The sequence below is a fragment of the Rhopalosiphum maidis genome, chromosome 3 (genome assembly GCF_003676215.2).
Source record: "Rhopalosiphum maidis isolate BTI-1 chromosome 3, ASM367621v3, whole genome shotgun sequence".
NCBI lineage: Eukaryota > Metazoa > Arthropoda > Insecta > Hemiptera > Aphididae > Rhopalosiphum > Rhopalosiphum maidis.
Window position 1 is genome coordinate 65,628,375 of NC_040879.1, and position 19,971 is coordinate 65,648,345.

The 19,971-nt window shown below is 31.7% G+C and overlaps 1 protein-coding gene across 1 annotated transcript; it reads right to left on the reverse strand.

Annotated features, from left to right (window-relative positions):
• Positions 1 to 2,485: 2,485 nt before the first annotated feature.
• Positions 2,486 to 15,310, reverse strand: LOC113558098. The gene is made up of 4 exons (XM_026963612.1): positions 14,550 to 15,310; positions 10,803 to 11,082; positions 8,177 to 8,587; positions 2,486 to 3,097 (listed from the first exon to the last, which is right to left on the reverse strand). Exons 1-4 carry the CDS (start codon positions 15,308 to 15,310, stop codon positions 2,486 to 2,488), a joined length of 2,064 nt encoding a protein of 687 aa, XP_026819413.1.
• Positions 15,311 to 19,971: the final 4,661 nt, after the last annotated feature.

Genomic DNA, 19,971 nt, shown 5'->3' on the forward strand with positions numbered 1-19,971 from the left:
GTTATTATGCCGGTGTAACATTTTCAAAGTTAAGGAAAAAAATACTCTTGAATATTTGAATAAATCACACTCTTGCTGATTCCACGTGCCGCGCGTTCGCCGTGACGTAATTATGTACGAATCAAAAACGCATCATTTCGTCCGTAAAACTTTGACGACGTATAATTTCAGGAAAAATTTGCATTTTAAAAACGGTTCATTAGAATTTTAGACAAGAAAATTGTTCGGCTGCGTTAAAGCTACATTTAAAAAAAAAAAAAATTATATGTCACGGACGGTGGGATAATCGTTTATTTTTACTCGACTATAATATACGTAAAGTAGTCATACAAATATAATAGTTTGATCTTTGACATGTTTTATTTTACAGACGATAAGCGCATATTACATTTTATCATAATATTTAGATATATATTTACTTATTTCGCAATTTAATGTATTGCAAAGGCGCGTTCTTAAAAATAAACGGAATACAGTATATAAACCATAATGTTCAACTAATAAACATAAAATACTTATTTTTGGAAAAGGTGTTTTGCGATTTATTTTTACTATAAAGAAATTCGCGGTCGCAGCGCACGTTTCAAAGGATTCGTCTCGTCACATTGCTATTGCGGCGTGACACTTTTGATACTTGAATATACGCACCCCGGGGATACTCTATTAAGCCCGATGGTTGTCATATGTACATAGTACCTATACATACATTATTCTCGTGAATCAGCACATTTATGATCATTATAAAGCGATACATTAACTCGATTCCGATGTCACCTACACATGGGCAATAAGTGACACGCCCTATTTTACTTGGTCGTGTTGTATACGATAATATTATTATGTGGGTGATTATAATACCCGATAAGTACCTTTACAGAAGTATAATAGCATATTTTTGCCTTTTGTAGTTTTTTACAATTATCTGCGTTTATAGAATACACGTCATTTTGACTCAGCAAAATGAGTATTATTTCATTTTTCTTCATATTATAACAACTGGTTCAAATGTTATTATTATCATTAATATTCGTCATTTCTTATTTGCCTAAACTAATATTACCTATGTTAATTTGGTTTGTTAGTGAAATGCGTGTACATATTGATATTTGGTAATGCAACAAAGATAATAATTACAATAATTGTATTGAGATAAAAATGTGACATACAGATAGACTCGCAGAGATTAATAATTATTTATTATTGTTATTATAAATAATTATTTATCTTACGAATTACAATAATTTAAGTTTAATATAAAAATAAAAATAAAAATATTGTCATTATTGTATAAGAACAATAATGTCATACGAAGGAAGAAAACCGACCAGTAATAGAATCCTAAGTGTTTTCTTTCAAATTTAAGTTAATTTTTTTTTAAGTATTTTTCAATTAATAGGCGTGTTACTTATGTTATTGGCGAACTATACGTCGACATACTGTTTTTAAACGAATACAACACTGGATTATTACCTGAATCACATATTATGAAAGCGTAGAATACCACAAGACCACGATCGTCCAAAAAATATCATTCGTATCAACACGATAACAATAATACATTTTAATAGTTGCACCATAATTCATAAACAATATAAAAACCTAAAGATTTCCTATATCGATACATTTTTGGCTTCTTTGATCAACCACCTAAAATCGCAATCGTGTATTTGTCCAGTCGAGACTTAGTATATTATAAACTGTACAATTATAATTAATCTAACATCCCAAATCACAGGACTTAGTTGAGTCGTTGGGCCGTGGGCTAACATTGCCGCTTGCTATCTAAGTCCGGAACCCAGTTGTAATTTTACTAATTATACTTCTTCAAGTATTTTAAAAACATTTTATATTTAACATTAATAAACAATTAATTATTACTAGAAACACTGTTGTTCACTTCATTCGCCTTCGACTCAAGCTCTTTAAATTCAACGCGAGACCGACCAGCGTTCTCAGAGATTTCATTACAGTGCAGTGCAAGTACCTGAGGTCACAACACTGACAACGAACCACAAATATTTTGGACTTTACGCAAAGCTAATTTTTTTTTATTACCTATAATGTTTTCTGAATAGATACTATTATATTTGAACACAATCGACGGCTTTAAAATTACTCGGGATCAATAAATAATTATTAACTTCAAAACTTGCTTGTTAACAATTAAAATGTTAAGTATTCTATTCTTCTCGACGATTGTTTTTTGTTTATAAGTGTAATATTGTGGGCATTTCGATAAAACGAACAAATATTTTTAATTGATGAAAATCGTAATAATACATTTAACTTTGCGATATTTTTTTTTTTCATCTAATTGCATAAAAATATAATTATATTTATATTATGTGTACGCTGGACGCGGTAAATGTTTCGACGGAAGAGGTTAGTTAGTTATTTTTTTTTTTTAACTGAAAGTTACAAGATATCCGCGGTTTGTATTTGTAAAGTAGCGCGTTTGAATTGACGTGTATATACGTAATATAAATTAGAACTTTTTACGTTCACGCACAACGATTCGGGATTTCCGGAACGATATGGGCTTTCTCGTTCTCTTCGCATCATCCGTGTCCTTGGGCGTGATGCACCACTGGACGATGTCTTGGGCTTGCTGTTTGGTCTGCATTCGAGTCATTATTCCGGTAGTTTTAGTGTCAGTCGTCATGTGTTTGACGTTGTCCGCCGACAGCTGTAAACGGTCTCGTGCCCGGCGCTTCCGGTCCTTCGTGGCGGCAACGTCCCATTGTATCTGGGTTTGCCGGTCGTAAGCAAAGCATGCCCTGGCCATTAGCTGTTTTTTGTCACCGGAATCGAAGACACTGCCAATGTGCACCATACACGATTTGACTTTGGTGTACAGTACCTCCGACAACTTCCGGCAAGCGTCCACGGCCGGATTCCTATCAAAAACATTAGACGTTTCCGATGTAGATTCGATCGACTTGGCCGTCGGGGTATGGCGAATAGTGGAACATTCGTCGTTGGTGACAGATAAATGTTGCAAGCACAACCCCTCCAGCATCTGTTGAGCGTCCATCATCGGCTCGGAATTCATGTCCCGATTTTTCATGTGCAGTTGGTATTTTCTCACTACTGGCACCTGCAGAAACAGTGACATGTTGTTAAAAAAAAAAACGATTAAAAAACAACGTTAAAATAACAACGGTATAGGGTTGAATATATTATCATATATTTGTATTATATATCTGAAACACAGAAACTGTGCGTCTTTGTCGCAAAATGTGACGTTTATAATATTATATACGTCGTTTTTGTTTTATTATATATATATACATATCAACCTTCAATTTTATTTTCCAATATTGCGCCTACTCTCGATTTTCCCGGGACCGATTTATATATATATATAACAGTAGGCTTTTTAACACTACAGGCTATATTTATATTTATGTCATACCTTTCGATAATATCATTTCATAGGGGACCAAATTTCCAGATGACCTTCGAAACGATCCCACAGTGAATACCAATTTCGACGGTTCTCTAAATAATTCGATATACATAATGCCTACTAGCTTTTTGTTTTTTTAGGAAAATTCGCAGTATCTATATAGTGCATGGGATACAGTAGACGCCGCTTATAAGACTCGCGTATGCAATGTTCAGTCATTTATTAGACTCAAAATCGTCTGAAACGGTTCGGACGTATCAAAATACATTAAAAAAAAATCGGTCATAAGACTCAACACTTCGGTTATAAGACTCAAATTTCGTAAAATAAATAGTAAAAAATAAATTTTTTTGGTTATAATTTAGAAATAAATTGGTATTGAAAAATTAAATAATATTCGTGTTGAATATTTCTAGTTTCTGTTGTTTAATAATTTTTATCGCAGATAAAAGTTCACATTTATCGTTATTATAGTAAGGTTAGGTTCTGATTATCTGGATTATTAAATGTATTCAATAAGTATGTAATATGTAATATGTGTTAAAGTATTAAAATTAAAGCAAAATGTGTAGTAAAATAAAATGTATAAATACGTAATTAATTTTTTTTTCCACTTCGCCTATAAGATTCATTCGGTTATAAGATTCATTTTGTGAATCATGCTGGTCTCAAAGTGAGTATTATAAGCGGCGTTTACTGTACTACTAGTTAACGTTAAAAAAATCTCTCTTTATTGGTTTCATTATTTTTTTTTTTTTTTATGTAACATCCCAAAGTTAAAGATCATTGATACACATAATGTATAACTTTGACCATATTATGGAGCATTTAATATATGAACACAACAGTTTTCGTATTTTTTAAAATTTTTTAGGTTATTTACAGTTGTTTGAAATGCTATTGAAACGTTAATAAAACATCATGTTTTATCGTTCCTAAAGTTTACGAGTATAAAAGGCGATAAATTAAACGGTGATTTTGTTTTTCTCAAAATGTGCACTTTTCTTGGTAGATACGGATTTTTTTTTTTATTTCATAACGGCCGTTACGGCATAGTCCTCCACATAATTCCCGTCACCCCATCTGGTGCGATAAACATTTTGAATGCCCATTCACCCAGAAAGGTCCTTTGGGTAATCTTATGCGTTTAAAATAATGTCATACTTTACTACTATGTATACAGCCTATTGAGAATCATTCACCTCGAGGCTAAAACAATTTACTGTCACGATGTTAGTCAAAAGACAAAAATGTACGACGTAATGTATTTGGTCACAACTTTAAATCGAAAACTATATAATATTATAACATGCGAACTATAATAATACAATATTGTATTATAGCTACCGAATAAATAACAAACACCCAGTCTCCGTGAAACATAAAATAGTGACACATCGTATATTTTTATGATTTAGGAGGACGTTATACCCGCATGTGTTGTCTCAGTCTTACCAACGTAAATCATAGAAAATTTGCGTTCAGCAGAACAAATTTTGTGATGTTAGCTTTAATATTAGAATAAACTTACCTATCATCAAATTTAAAGGTAAGAATATTATACAGAAAATGCCATATGCTACTTGTATTGATATTATCATTTTAAAGTGAGTTATGAACATTTTAAAGTTGTATTATTTTACATAGCTATAAACTCACTTTAAAACGACAGAGACACTTACTTTACTTACTCGTACTTTTGTACGACAGAGATAACACATGCGGCATAACTTCCTCTAGAAAGTTTGACAAAATTATTTTTCGCGGGACATAAATATTACCAGTAGATAAAACTGAAAAATATTGTTGATGCACACTGTATAAAGTATATATTTAATTATAGACATATTTGAAATTAATAATTATCTACTCTATGTGACTTGTAACATTACACTTGTGATCACACAAATTAGATCGTGTTATAAGTAGGGATGGGCCGGTTCTGGTTCTCGGTGCTTCGGTTCATTCGGTTCTTTAAGAACCGAATGAACCGATAGTTATTTGTTATTGTATATATTATTATCGGTATTGGTACTTTATTTTTTCTTGGTTCACACATTTTGATGATACGCTGTTATAATTCGATAACTGATAAGCCGACTGATAACCAATTACTAGAGTAACAATACAAACTATGTTTTTCTCGGTAATGACTATTGAACTTATTTATTATGATTTATGAATTTAATATTTATTATATCGTTTGTGCATTCGTAATTCGTAATTTCATTTTTCCATTTTTATCGTGTGCACGAGTGCGTTTGTCCGTGTCTCGTAACTCGTAAGCGAGTTAATTGTAGTATTATACAGTATACCGATTAATTAATATTCGTAATTTTAAGATTTTTTTTTTTAAATAGAATTGGTATCGGAATCAATATTGAGAACCGAAGGGGAATATTTTGGAACCGGACATGAACCGGAATCGATAATTTTTTAAGAACCGGCCCATCCCTAATTATAAGTTGTTTTATATACGTTATTTTGTTGCAGTCGTTTAAGAGTCATTACGAATTTGGAAAACTGCTTGCGAAAAAATAAGTTATCGACGAAAACGTATGATGGGTAAGCACTAAACAATTTTCGAACACGATTCATTTCATTTGCACGGTAACGAGCCCTCGTGCCGTTTCTCGCAATAATTTGTGTTCGAACAACACCCATGCAGATAGCTAATAGTGTATTATTAGTACAGCACTACGCGTGTTTTACGATAATATTATCATTATGATACATATTCGAAACGAGATTAAAACGAATTATCCGGTCCTCCGACATCCCGCTCGGCCTACATCCACACCGCCAGACCATGTATACACGCGTATAACGATAGCGTTCCCCGTTGTACACCCGTTATTATTAATGGCTCGTTAAAAACTCCGTTTAGATAAATCAAAATCCAAAAAACAATTAGCGGTCTGCGCCCGGTATTTATGGCAACAGACTCTTACCATAATACCCCGTGTATAATGCGGTCGGCGATGGGTTTTCGCGCTGCGGCCGCGGCACGTGTCTCCCGCGCGAAATAATTCGTTCCGCGAACGGTTTCCACGCACGCGGCGTCTGGATAAATGAGGGGGCGTGGTCGATTATTGCGCAGCTTATTGTCGGGCCCATAACTAAACAATATGACACGCGTGTTGTGTACGCATGCTAAACGATCAATGTGAAACAAACAAAAACGCTATATAGTACGAGCCGCGCACTGGACGCACACCCCCAAAACGGAAAACGCATAGGTACTGGGTAGTTATGTCGTACAAATAACAGGCGGTTCGAACGCGATGGTGATTGATTTGTATAGGTAATGCAACCTACCTAACCGCGGTAAACCACCCCTAACCACCCACCTCCGATACAGCGGTCGGTATACATATAGTATAACAATTAATATGATATAGTCATGAGGCATTACCGTACGCGTACACAAAAGGTGCCTAGGTTGTTCATTACACATCTAATTCGACCGAATGAACCGATTTTCGCGGTGTAAACAATAAAAAAAAAAAAGCGATCGTGTGTGGACTGGGAGGTGTGGTTTCGTAGGAAGTATAATGGTCGACACTATCGTTATAATATAAAAAACAATAAAAGTATGAAGCTGCAGTTCTAAAGAAAATCGGAAACGCCTATAACATACAAAATACCCACCAGTCGCTGTTTACGTTTATCGGACAACAACAATGACGACGACGACACAATCGATTTTCGTATATCGTTCATCGGAGCATAAATAATTATACTATTTGTATATCAAGACGAAGCGATTGAAAAAAAAAACACCTAATAATAATGACAATTAATTGTATGCACGTTAACAGTTGGTGTAAAAATGGGAGTTTACCAAAAAAATGATCTTTTATATACCAGCAATTTATTGCATTCGGTCATCTTATGGTTTGATAGACCAATTGTATTACATCGCTAGAGAAACGTTTCCCAAACTGTGGTCTGTATTTAAACCAAAAGGGGGTCCGTGAGCGTAAATTAAAAGCATTATGTTTAAAAACAAAAAAACCAATGTACTACTAATATTACACTAGAAAATATACGGTTAAATTTATGTACACCGTACATTCTAAGACAAAGACTCTCCAGAAATATCAGAAGCAACAATAAGACCATTGATACTTTTTTAAAGAACGTACTTGTGTGAAAAAATTACATACATACAAAAGGCGATTTCAAGTAAAATTCGATTTACGAATCCAATTATTTAACATAATAAATATATCCTAATATATCCGATTTAGTATCGTAAAAAAACATCGCCCATTGACGATTGAAATTCCTTTTTTATAATTAAACTAATTATAAAAATTATTTATTTATTCATTTATTTTTCCAATTAAGTCAATTTTATATCACATATTAGTTAACAAAATTATTAATATTATTTATTGATGTTTTTTATTTATATTTTTTATAAAAAGGTCCGTAACCGTTATTATTATCGCAAAAGGGTCCGGAGAAAGAAAAGTTTGGGAAATACCACGCGTTTTAAGCGCAATTGGTTTAGTCTAACTGACCTTATAATATAAGGAGCTCATTAACTGGTACACTTATCTTAAAATAATAATAAAAGTTAAATTTCAAATTATACTAAAGCTACCTAATGTCCCAATATCTATAAACCGTAATAATTGATCGATACAATTGATTTGTTTAATTATTAAACTATAGTCGTACATATACATTATTTTTATAACAAAACACGATTGTGCGCTTTATAATAAGTATATATTATTTTGCAATGTGTATTCTTACGTGGCATCGTTCGAGTTTTCCCACGAGACTATCCAACTGGAACCAAAGTTCATTGAACAGTATACCGTATCCTGTAATATCTTTATTGACATCCTCAAATTGTTTTTTCTGGACGTCTAAACCCTCACGCTGGATATATTCAATATTAGCATCTAACTGCAAAATCGCTTCTGGTAAACAATTTATGCTTTCCTCCTTCACTTCGTTCGCAGATGCCACACTTTCTTGTGCGATCTCGAGTAGATGTTTTCGGATGTTTATCATTTTTTTTATACGCATTTCCACATTTTTAACTGACGTAAAATAATGCAGTACTTCTGTTATGTTTGAGAAGTTTAACGTTTCACATACGTATTCTACAGCTTCAATTGCTCTGCTTGTCGCTTGTTTTTTGAACTTATATTGGTTGACCTGAGAACGATGGGATCTATATTATTGTTGTTTAACTTAATTTTTGAATCATAATTAGTTGAAATTTCATATTATTCCGTTAAAAATAAATAGACAATTCACAATTATTTACATCGATAAGTGTAAATAATAAAAAAATGATATTTTTGACACCAGTCACTTGATATTATAAAAAGTTATAAAGATATTTCATTAGAATATCGAAATTATAAATTAAATGCAATATTATTTTTAGCTTATATTATAATACGTAAATCGTAAATGTAATAAGCACGAGGTACCTAGTAAATTGGATATTTGTAATATTTAGTAAAAATAATCTTTGCGTATAGTATTAAATATACCTATACTTAATATACATAAGCGAGTATTATATACATCATAAAATATAAATAGTAAATAGTGTGTTATCACTTCAAATAGTGTTATCGTATATTTATGATGTCATTTAATTTTTCATTAAAATTAGGATCTGCTTTCGGTCTACTAAACTTAATTTGACGGAGTATTTTTCAAGTACAATCAACAAGTGTAATTAGTTTTCAGGATTTGCATAATTTATTCATTGTTTGTTCAATCGAAAAGATACAATTATATTATTGTATAAAAATCAACACCATAAGGCATTAATTAATACTGAAATGATTAAATGTAAAATTCTGAATTTGCTATCAATATAATTAGTTATTTTGTATAAAATACTTAAATATTTTTTTTAAATATGATTGGTGTTGATACAAATTAATGTTTATAAACACTAGAAAAAAACATTTTTAAAAATTAATGTGAGAACTAATAAATTCAAGTTAAATAGACTGTGAATTTGCTCAAAAAAATATATAATTTTCACTATTTTGATTATTGTAAAATTAAAACAGTTTAACCGCTACGTTATTTTTTATATATATATATATTACCTGGGTAGCTACATGTACTATTTTTGATACACTCCTGTTTTGCTAATAATAGTTTTTGTGTACCATAATTGGTATGCTAGAGTTTTTGCCAAAAAATATCATGTGTATCCAACACGGTACACGTAAATACGATTTAAATACAGAGAAATATTTTTTCACATCCCATTAGGGAAAAAAAATTATCAATTTCGTTACAAAATCATAATTTATAGCCAAATATTAAACTAAAATAAAAATATAATTTTTGCATTAAGTCTTAGGTTTGTAGCGAGAAAGGCGTATTCGCTTTTTTGAATTACCTTGAACAGTAAAATGATCGATCGATGTACTAAAAATGGTACACATAACAGTTAACTTGTTAATTTAATTTTTATCTGAAACTTATCAAATTTTTATGTTATTATACTTAAACATGGTTATTAAGTTACATTAATTGTGTTAACTATTAATTGATAAAATATAATACAGAATGATTCATTTATCATTAAACAGTCATTATTTCAAAAGGTTTTGACTTTTTTCAAATTCTTTACAAAGTTCATCACTGCGTCGATAGCCGATAACGAGTTTATTGCACATGAAAATAATATGTAAGTACCTCTTATTATTGTCTATTACCTATGTGCAGACTACTAGTCTTCAGAGAATTATTATAAAACTAAAAACCACCCAACTTTGAAAAACTATATGTCACTAAAAATTAACAAAAAGTAATAATTTTAACGTAAAAATTTATAAAAAAATAACTCTATTAATTTAATATATTTAAACATAGGTTTTGATTTAAAAATCAAAATTTGATAGTGGTCTTATTATTAAATAAAAGGGTGAAAAAATAAAAATTTCATATAATTTAAAAAAAGCACTAAACAAAATATTTTGAAAAAAAAAAATGAAAAAAGTCAATACTTGACGAAATAACGAATGTTTAATAATAAAATAATCGCCCTATGTATAAATTATATAAGTTCTAAAGTCTACAAGCTACGTACAGGTAGTACTGCTAAAATTAACACGATAGAAATAATCGAATAATATGAATAGGTATATAAGCTTATAAGTGTGATATAAACTGTGACTTCCTATTTTAGTGAACCAAGACAATTTTTCAATTATTTTAATCATTTACTAAGCTATTTAAGAAAATTTGATACTTAATACTTTACAATTATGATGTACATGTGCAAAGTAGAACATGTGGTGATTTATACTCGGTAAATTTAATTATATAACCACAGAAAGTACCATAGGTAGGTTATACTTGTAAGGTATTGTAAAAGCTCGAATAAGGTGCATACCTTTTCTTCGGGAAATGTATACGAGTTCGAAGTAATAGTATCGCTTGGATATGTCACATTGGAAGTACTAGACGGCTGCTCACTTTCTTTAGTAGACGAACTCTGTTTCTCTATCATTTCAGTGTCAATCCAATTTTTTAACAACGTCAGGTATTTGTTGTCTGGTTTATTTGAGGTACGTAATTCCAAATCAGATTCAGTCACAGACATTGCATCTCCAGTAACGAATTCTATTTCCTCGTCAGAATTATTATGTATTCGATTGAAAATCATCTTTCTCCTTTTTATAAAATGATTGAATTTTAATAATTTACTAAATGTATTGTGTGAACCTTAATTCTTAATGACAATAATGACACAAGTTGCATATTAATTATCGACTGAACGTGCAAGCATAAAATTGTAATATTATTGTTGTAAAAATAAATAGTTCCAATACCAATATAGTTCATTATGGCACGTACAACCTAGTCATTTGGACACATGAACATTTAAAATGATAAAGTAAGTTATTTTTATTTTCAAGTTTGGCTATATTATGCCACTATGGTATTATATGATTAGGACATAGGACCTCCTCACTCAGTGCATCGATTCAATATACCTATGATTCACCAATATTAGCACACTTAATATCCACTATGTAACACGTGATCTATGTACAAATACGCACAATCGATTTGAATTGTGCATGCAACCGTAGAATAAGTTTACATGCACGACAAATTTACCTCAATGCAAATTAGTTTACTTATGGAGTCATTTAATTCGTGTAAGTTGCTGTTAAATTAAGTTCTTAAGTAATTAATAAAAAAATCGATTTTAACATCAAAACCGGCTTGGTTTCTTTGAATTTAATATGTACATTAGAAATAACACCCTATGACAAAATAATGCTTGTCAACCGAATGTTCCATTATTTGCAACGCATTATGTAATTTCGTGAGAATTGTTTTTATGTCATGGAAATCTCTTTTGATAAGTATTACTTGATTCTTATAATATAACGCGTCACCGTTCGACTTATTTCGAGTATTACGAATTAAAAAATAAAATAATAATAATAGGAACTATAAATGTTTTATAATGCACATATTGAGTATACAAATAAATTAATTTATAATATTTTAAATACATTTTCTTGAAATACATAAAAGTTTCTTATAAACAAATTAGAAGGACTGATATTTATATTTTGATAGTATGTATTAAAATAAATGTATTTTATTAATTAAAAATTAATAATATTGTTTTATGTTATCTGTTTATTATTTTTATTTCTTCTATTAACTTAAACGATGAAATAATAAATAAAGAAAACAATTTAAGACTCTAAATTAATACAAATATACAATGTACATATCTGTTACTTTCTTTTAACATTTTTACTAACTGTTTACTCAAAAATGTGATTTAGAGAGAAGTATCATAAACAAAGAGATAACCTTCAACTTTACTATAAATTTCGTTTGAATGTTTTCTCGCCAACATGTTTAAAAAAAATCGTTGCTTAACGATTTAACCAACGATTCATCTTATTACTGTATTACTACTATAACTTAATATTATTATAAATACATTAGAATACTAGTTATGTGTTTATAGCCCTACTTAGGGGGATAGGGCCTAAGAGAGGGCTGTAGCCTCGAGACGCGATATAATCAGGGGCTTCGTATATTAATTTGGCTTCATTAAATTATTTTAGTTTACACTTGTTAAAGTGCAGAATATTTTTAACATTTGCAACGGAATTCTAAACTGTTAACTCATCAGTAATCAAGAAAATTTTCCATAAGATAAAATTGGAAAATCGTACATAATCGTGAATTCAAACAAATAATAATTGTTGAACGCGTACAATGTTCATATATACTGTGTGTCATGTGAAATGTGTGTATAAGTTTGTTAGTCAGATTGGCAAGTGCTCTCGTATTACTGCGATACATTTTATTTATTATATTTGTTTCATTTAAGTTTCTATCAACAATGTATAAAATACCAAAATAGTGTGGAAAAATCAATTAAATAGGAGGGTGAAGCACAATAAGTAAGCTGCCAAAATGTTGATTAAATAAGTGATTTATTTAAACCTATAACATTTATTTTTGGATTGTATTTGAACTATGATATGACTATATGATCTTTTCTTAAAACAACATTTTAATGAACGTATCAATAATTAATCTGGCAATGTATTTTATTTTTCGATGCGAATATACAATATGATTGATCTAATGTGAAATGAAGTTTTAGTAGAAATAATTAAACAGTTATAAAAAACTAGGTGCGGGTATTACAGGGTTATTTTAGTTTCAACCCTTGACAAATCACATTGAGATAAATTTGTTGTAATGATTAGATACCGTCATGAAAGATTTTTGAGCGATTATTAACATATATTTAATATATGCATCATATTAAGTCATACTAGCATATCAGTGGCTGAAGGAGTGATTAATTTTCTTGAATTAAAAAAATATGAGAATAAAATACGACAATGCTAGTTTTATAGCTGATAAATATGAGGGATTACACAATTACACTGTTTACATATTCAAATAAAAACAAATGCTTTATTTTATTTTATATTTTGACGAGAAGAAAAAACAAGTAAGCAAATAATTGAAATATTTCTAAAATAAAAATTTACAAATTGAAACTTTTATTATATTATAATTGATTGTTTAGTTAGTGAACTTCATAAAAGAATGTGTAAATAGGTACGATAAAAATTTTTGTAATACTTTTTTGGTCATTGTAAAATTGTGTTCAAAATTATTATTTGAGACTTTTGCCGACATTTTTATCAATACTAAGATGAATTTAGTGAACATAACTTAAAGGAAGAGATGGTTTATTTTCAAGTTTTATAATGCAAAATATTATCAACACATTTCCTTCAAAAATGTTGTTATATACATAAATTCAAATTATGTAAATTTTCTTACAACCATACTTAACCCTGTTGATTTAAAATTGTAGAGCGGAAAGGAAAAATTCAAAATTTTAGTTAATTTAAGACACCAGAAAAAAAAACAAATATAAAACAAACTTTATTTTTTAGATTTAATCAGAAAAAGTTTAATTAGCTAAAGGATCGAAAAAAAAACATTTGATCAAATTAAACCCTGTTCATTTATTCACAAATATTTATATATTTAATTTTTATGGTCGATATTAATATTATGAAAAGTTGTAGTCGTATACGTTTTATTTATATCAGTTTTTAAATAATTACTTGTAGACTTATGGTATAGTTTATATATAATCATAAAAATTAAACAGTATAAAAATAGCGAATTAACAAAAAAACTGAATTTAATATAATTTAAATTAAGAGCGCCGCAAAAAACTAAGCCCCTGGCTTCAAAATCATTATGTAGGGTTCGGCATGTACGTACACATAAGAATTTATATAATCCATTTTCATAGGTGATAGACTTGGTAATAACTTATCGCCCAAACGGGTGTGGCCACTGGGTATTAGTAGCGCGATATCTTATATTATTTTTTATCTTATCACCAAACACGTTAATGATTTTCAAGGAATAAGTGTATCGATTCGATATTGAACGTTAAAAAAGTCACAGTCGCGGTGTACCAGCGAAACGCAGGTACCGGACTCGGGCAAGTGAGAACAATTTGACTACTCCGTATCGAATTGTCCGCCACCTTGACAATCGCGGTTAACTGGTGTCAAAAACAAACAAACGAAAACGAAACCGACAACGGATAAGACGGGATAACCTGCTAGATTCCAGCGTCGATATCCTCGTATCGAGGAAGCTCTTGTGCGCTTCATTCCGCCGAACGCGGTGCTCTTGCTCGGCCGCCATCCGGCAAAAATCCCGGTGGTACGCGGCCGCCTCTTGCTTGGCGGCCGTACCGTACGCGAGGAGCTCGACCACGGCGATGGCCTGTTGCCGGACGTCGGCCGCCAACTGTTCGTTGAGCGCGTTCCTCTTGACCGAGTTGTCGGCTATGATGTCGCGGGCCCTGGCCGCCTGCAGGTTACCCAGCTTGAGCGCGTCCACTTTATCGTCCAGCAACAGCGCGGGCTCCAACACCGGCGGCCGCCTCGGCGGCCGGACCGGCCTCGGGTTCCTGGCCGCGTCCACGCTCGCCCTCAACCAGGCCATGCGCGCCGTCTTACTGGCCACCCGTTGCCGGCACTTGTCCAACCGGTACCGGCCGCGCACCAGTTTCTCCCTCAGCGACCGCTCGACAGCCGCCGCCGACTCCATCCGACAGTACGCGGCCCGCCCGGCGATCCGCTGGTCCGGCAGCAAGCGACTCACCAAGTCGTCCCGGGCGCCGACCGCTTCGTACAGTTCGGCCGCCGCCTTCTTGGCGTCGGCCAGCCGCTCGGCCGTCGCCACGTCGCCAGCCAGCCACTCGGCGTCGCGGTCCCGGTGGCTGGCCTCCGCCAATCCCTTGCACGCGTCACGCTTGCGGGCGTTCGTCCACCGCGGGTCGTCGGTCCACTTGAGCCGTCCGTAATCGGCCATCGCGCGTTACCACGTCTCCGGTATATATATATATATATATGCGCCGCTCACTGTCGCCAACAGCGTGCGGCGGTACCGCGAGATAATTGTACGACGGACCGTTACGATAATATTGGTGCGTTCTTTTCACGGGTGTCTGCGACAGCGTGCGGCGGTTAATATATTATATTATTTGTAGTATAATAATACACTTCGCGTGATTTTCGACGCGAATGGTCGCCAAGTGGGGACGGTGAAAATCGTATAGCACAACGATAATGCGTCGTCCCGTACGATAATTAGATGACCGCCGTTGGCGTGGAAACGGAAGACGATATAGTAAACTTTCCATTCGGACAACGCCGTTTGTCACGCTTAACACATAGGTGAGCCGACTATTGGATGTTTTTATAATTTATCAATCTGAAATTATGAGACCCGCCGTTACCGATCGTTCACGATGTACTTTTATGCGGACTCGCGGATTTTACGAACTTAGTTTACACGAAACGACGTAAAACACTAGTTACACTACATACTTTCAACGATTTTATTAAAAATTACTTTTCGTACTAGAAATATTAGTTTATATTAGACGGCCTATGCAATGTACCATAAAGAGTGCCTCTCGCGTATTGCGAATTATCGTCTAGTTATACTCATACACACGATAACGTCGATAACACATGAAAAAAAAAAACAAGGGTGTTGTCAAAAATGTTGGACTTTTGGTCTAAGGTGGTATGGAAGAACCTAAGCATATTATTTCAAGGAGTCCGAAAAACAATGATGTACCATAGTCGTCGTTAAGTCTCGAGCATCTTTTCACCTTTTTATTAAAACTATTTTTATTACATATATTTGTTTACAATTTGATATACAATAGATTCTCGTTTTGTCGAATCTCAAGGGGGACAGCAAAAAGTTCGAGCCCTCAAAAATTTCGAGGTAACGAGTTTTAATAAAATTCTTAAACAAAATTGAAAAATTAGTAAATAATTTAAGTGCCTAAAATGTATAGTTTGGCTATTTAAAGTACTATATAATACTACATGCATATCAATAAACTACAATAATTAATAAACAATTTTTTTTTTTTAATATAGTACAATATATTATTAATAAAATTACTGTTTGGTAACAATAGTTACCAAAATTTAGGCTGTCTCAGAAGTGTTTTATCGTATAATATATATATATATACATATTATCGATTTATAATTGAATTGAAATTAAACATATCTATTACAGTAACCAATGATCTAGCTGGTACACGTCTTGATGATTATTACTTGTATAGTAGAGAGGTAACTACTAACTAATATATTTTATAATTATAATGGTCATTTTTTTTTAATAAAATAAATATCTAACATGTCATCCAAGTGTTAAATTGGTAGGTATGTATTACAAGTAATACACAATACCTAAAATCATTTGAGTGGAGCACTCACATTATTTATTATATAGATTTTGATATTTGCTTAAAAGCTTATCTTGATTATGTGGCATAGACATTTTGGACATATTGTTTATCTATAGAATTTGTGGTGTATTCGCGAATTCATAATCAAATATCTGAACACTGTGTATGGAAATGGATACTTAATTTTTATACATACTATATAGACGTAGAATAAATATATATCGTACATGGCACACGCTCACGCGCGCGCATACACTGCATATGTCACAAACCCGCGGCGCGTACGTTGGCGGTGGTGTGCGGATGCGATACCCGACGCTTGTCGGGTGTTCGGTTTTGGGGCGCGCTTGCAATTTCGCTTATTAATCGAAGCGTTGAGGCAGAACTTGTCGGTCGACGGCGGTGCTACCGGGTCCCCCGAGAGTTTGCCTCTGATATAAACAAAAAATTAAAGTAAAAAGGAACCCACTCCGGCGACACGACGAGCGGGGAAAAAACGTGGAGGGGTGAGGTGCGTTGGTTGGCGGGTCGTAGCAGAGACTATATAAATATAATATGTGTGTATGTGTGTGTGTGTGTGTGTGTATGTTACGACTCTGTGATCATTATTATATCCCTTTTTTTCTCCTGCCGACTGACTTCGTATATATTCGCAAGGCAATATTTTTCTTTTTTCCCGACTCATCCACTACCATCGTGGTTGCCGTTGACTCACCAACGTCGGGACCGCCACCAACTACGACCCTAAACACGCGCGCACAACCGAACAAAAGAAGTTGCCACACAAGTCCATTTCATATTTTAACTTGTATGTCGTATGTATACGTCAAATAAAACAAAAAATTATATATTGTTGCGGACTATTATAAATATTTCAATTTATATTTGTCACGCGAAATTACAAATAATTACCATTTATTTAAACAACTGTCTTGATTATTATAATTGTTTCACAAAATCACAAATATAACTCTTTATGAACAAAATATTTAAAACTAACTATAAATAACAAATGATGGTTTAAACATACTTATTGCATAGGTGATTTTCATATAGAAAATATCTACATGTAAACTGAAAGAAATAAAATAGGCGATTATAAGTCTTAATAGTGTTATTTAACTGTACACACATATAATAAAATGTGATAAGTAACAAATAGTAGGGCCATATTCAAAGCGCCGTGTGTTTATTGCTTAGTTTACACAATGTTTACGAAAGTCACTTGTAAACTCTCCATAAAAAGACGTTTAGCCACTATTTTGGTATTGTTAATAATTGTCACTCAAGTTGAAAATTAAATATTAATTATCTTACTGGTCAGAGGAATACAAGCGTGTGCCCATTCAAAAGCTCAAACTGTCGGCTATCTCGTAATAAACCATAACGCTTAGCCCCTTTTGGCTTTTTCCTGTGTTATTGTAAGTATGTACAATGTATATATTATTATTATTATTATATGTTTAGTGCTATAATAATACATTAATAATTGTCAATGTATTTGTTAATATTTTGTTAAGCCACAAAATAACGTAAGTCTAGGCAATAATTTTAATGGGAAAATCACGATAACATATCAAACATAGCAGATTTGAATCAACAACTTTTGGTCTCTACAGCCCTATAAAACGATGACGATGGGCGTCTTGGGACACAATACCATTTCGATTAAACTTACCATCAGTACGGTTTTCTGTGGGATTTAATATTATTTGCATAATATTACTAGATGATACATCATGGTCCAAAAGAAATGTTTTCCTTAAATATTCGCTAAACTCCATTTAAGTAAAATATATGTACGACACGATCTTTTACTAAATCTGCAATGGTTAAAAATATTATCTTATATACTATGAACTCTACATGCGTATGCGTTAAATCGTTCTAAACGTACAATCAGAGTTGACTATAAATTATAATATTATTTTATTTTAAAAAAGTTATCATGTAAGAGTAAAGTAACTCAAATACAATTGTAATAGTATAATGGTAACTTAACTTTTCAAAAAGAAAATTAATTTTATTAAATTTAGCAAAAAATAAATAAATAAATAAACAAACAAACCGTACAATGATTATTAACTAATTTTTTTTATCAACTGTAAATTGAAAACTAATTTAAGTTTAAATAGTTTTCGTGTACTTTAAGTTTGAACAAGATAAAAAAGGGGAATTTTGTGTATAAAAGATTTAATTTAGAAATGTATAATCCAATTAAATAATATTATTATAATATGTTGTCCACAACATTGAAAATTGAATTATGATTAAAAATAATATTACTTATAGCCTTTATTATTAAATGTACTTATGTAATATTATTATTTTTCCGGATTAATTTGTTTTTTATTTTTCAAAACTCGAAATAGTATAAAATAAGTATAAACAGTATTTTAGGAATTAATTATCAAAAAAAAGTATTTTATAAAAAAAATAGACATTAGTGAAATTTAATTAATTCGTATTAATATTAACATTGAATTTATGTTACAATCAAAAGTGTTTCATAAAATTGAGTTTAAATAAGGAAAATATAAATGAATATAAATATGAGCACTAAGCAGAGTATCAGAAAAATAAACACAAAAAACACAATATTCATAATTTTTGAATAATAATTAGTTTACTATTATTTAATATTGTTTTTCTGTTGTTACATAGGTGCCTATCGTGCCTATCATAGTATTACACTATTAATTGTATATTTAAAAATATCCATAAATATATATTTTTACAAAAATGTTTGAAGAGGATTCAAGCATGTTGGTCTACCCTTAATCGTAACTATGATTGTCACATGGACGTTTTATGGGAATTATTTTTTTCCAACGACCCTCTCTTGATTCGCAGAAGCGTCAGTTTTGTTACTCATGAATATTATAGCTATATACATCAAATTAATATGAACTAAATTTCTCAGTGCGGAACTTTCATATTTTAATTAATTCGTCATGTTCACCCTTTCATTGTGATTGTGTTATTCTGTTGCAAAATGAATAATATAATATTGAGATAACATAATATGTATTATAACACTATAGTACATTTGGTGGTTGTTGATCATTTTATATCCCAAACTGTTGTAAAACGTAATTCATACATACCTAGTTTGTAATAATATGTCGTTTTTAATTGACAGTCATTGGAGTACATATTTGTTGGTTTCAAGTATTGGATTGCAATAAAACATAAAAATATTTTGGCCATTAATTTGTTTATTAACTAACAAAACAAACACTTGTTAATTGACAAT

Bases quoted from the DNA above. Each gene is read 5' to 3' on its own strand.
- LOC113558098 (XM_026963612.1), bottom strand. From the start codon at position 15,310: ATGGCCGATTACGGACGGCTCAAGTGGACCGACGACCCGCGGTGGACG. The intron at 11,083-14,549 runs GTTATCCCGTCT...TTTTATAAAAAG, and splicing joins TCGACGCTGGAATCTAGCAG to GAGAAAGATGATTTTCAATC. The intron at 3,098-8,176 runs GTAAGAATACAC...CTGTTTCTGCAG, and splicing joins GAAAACTCGAACGATGCCAC to GTGCCAGTAGTGAGAAAATA.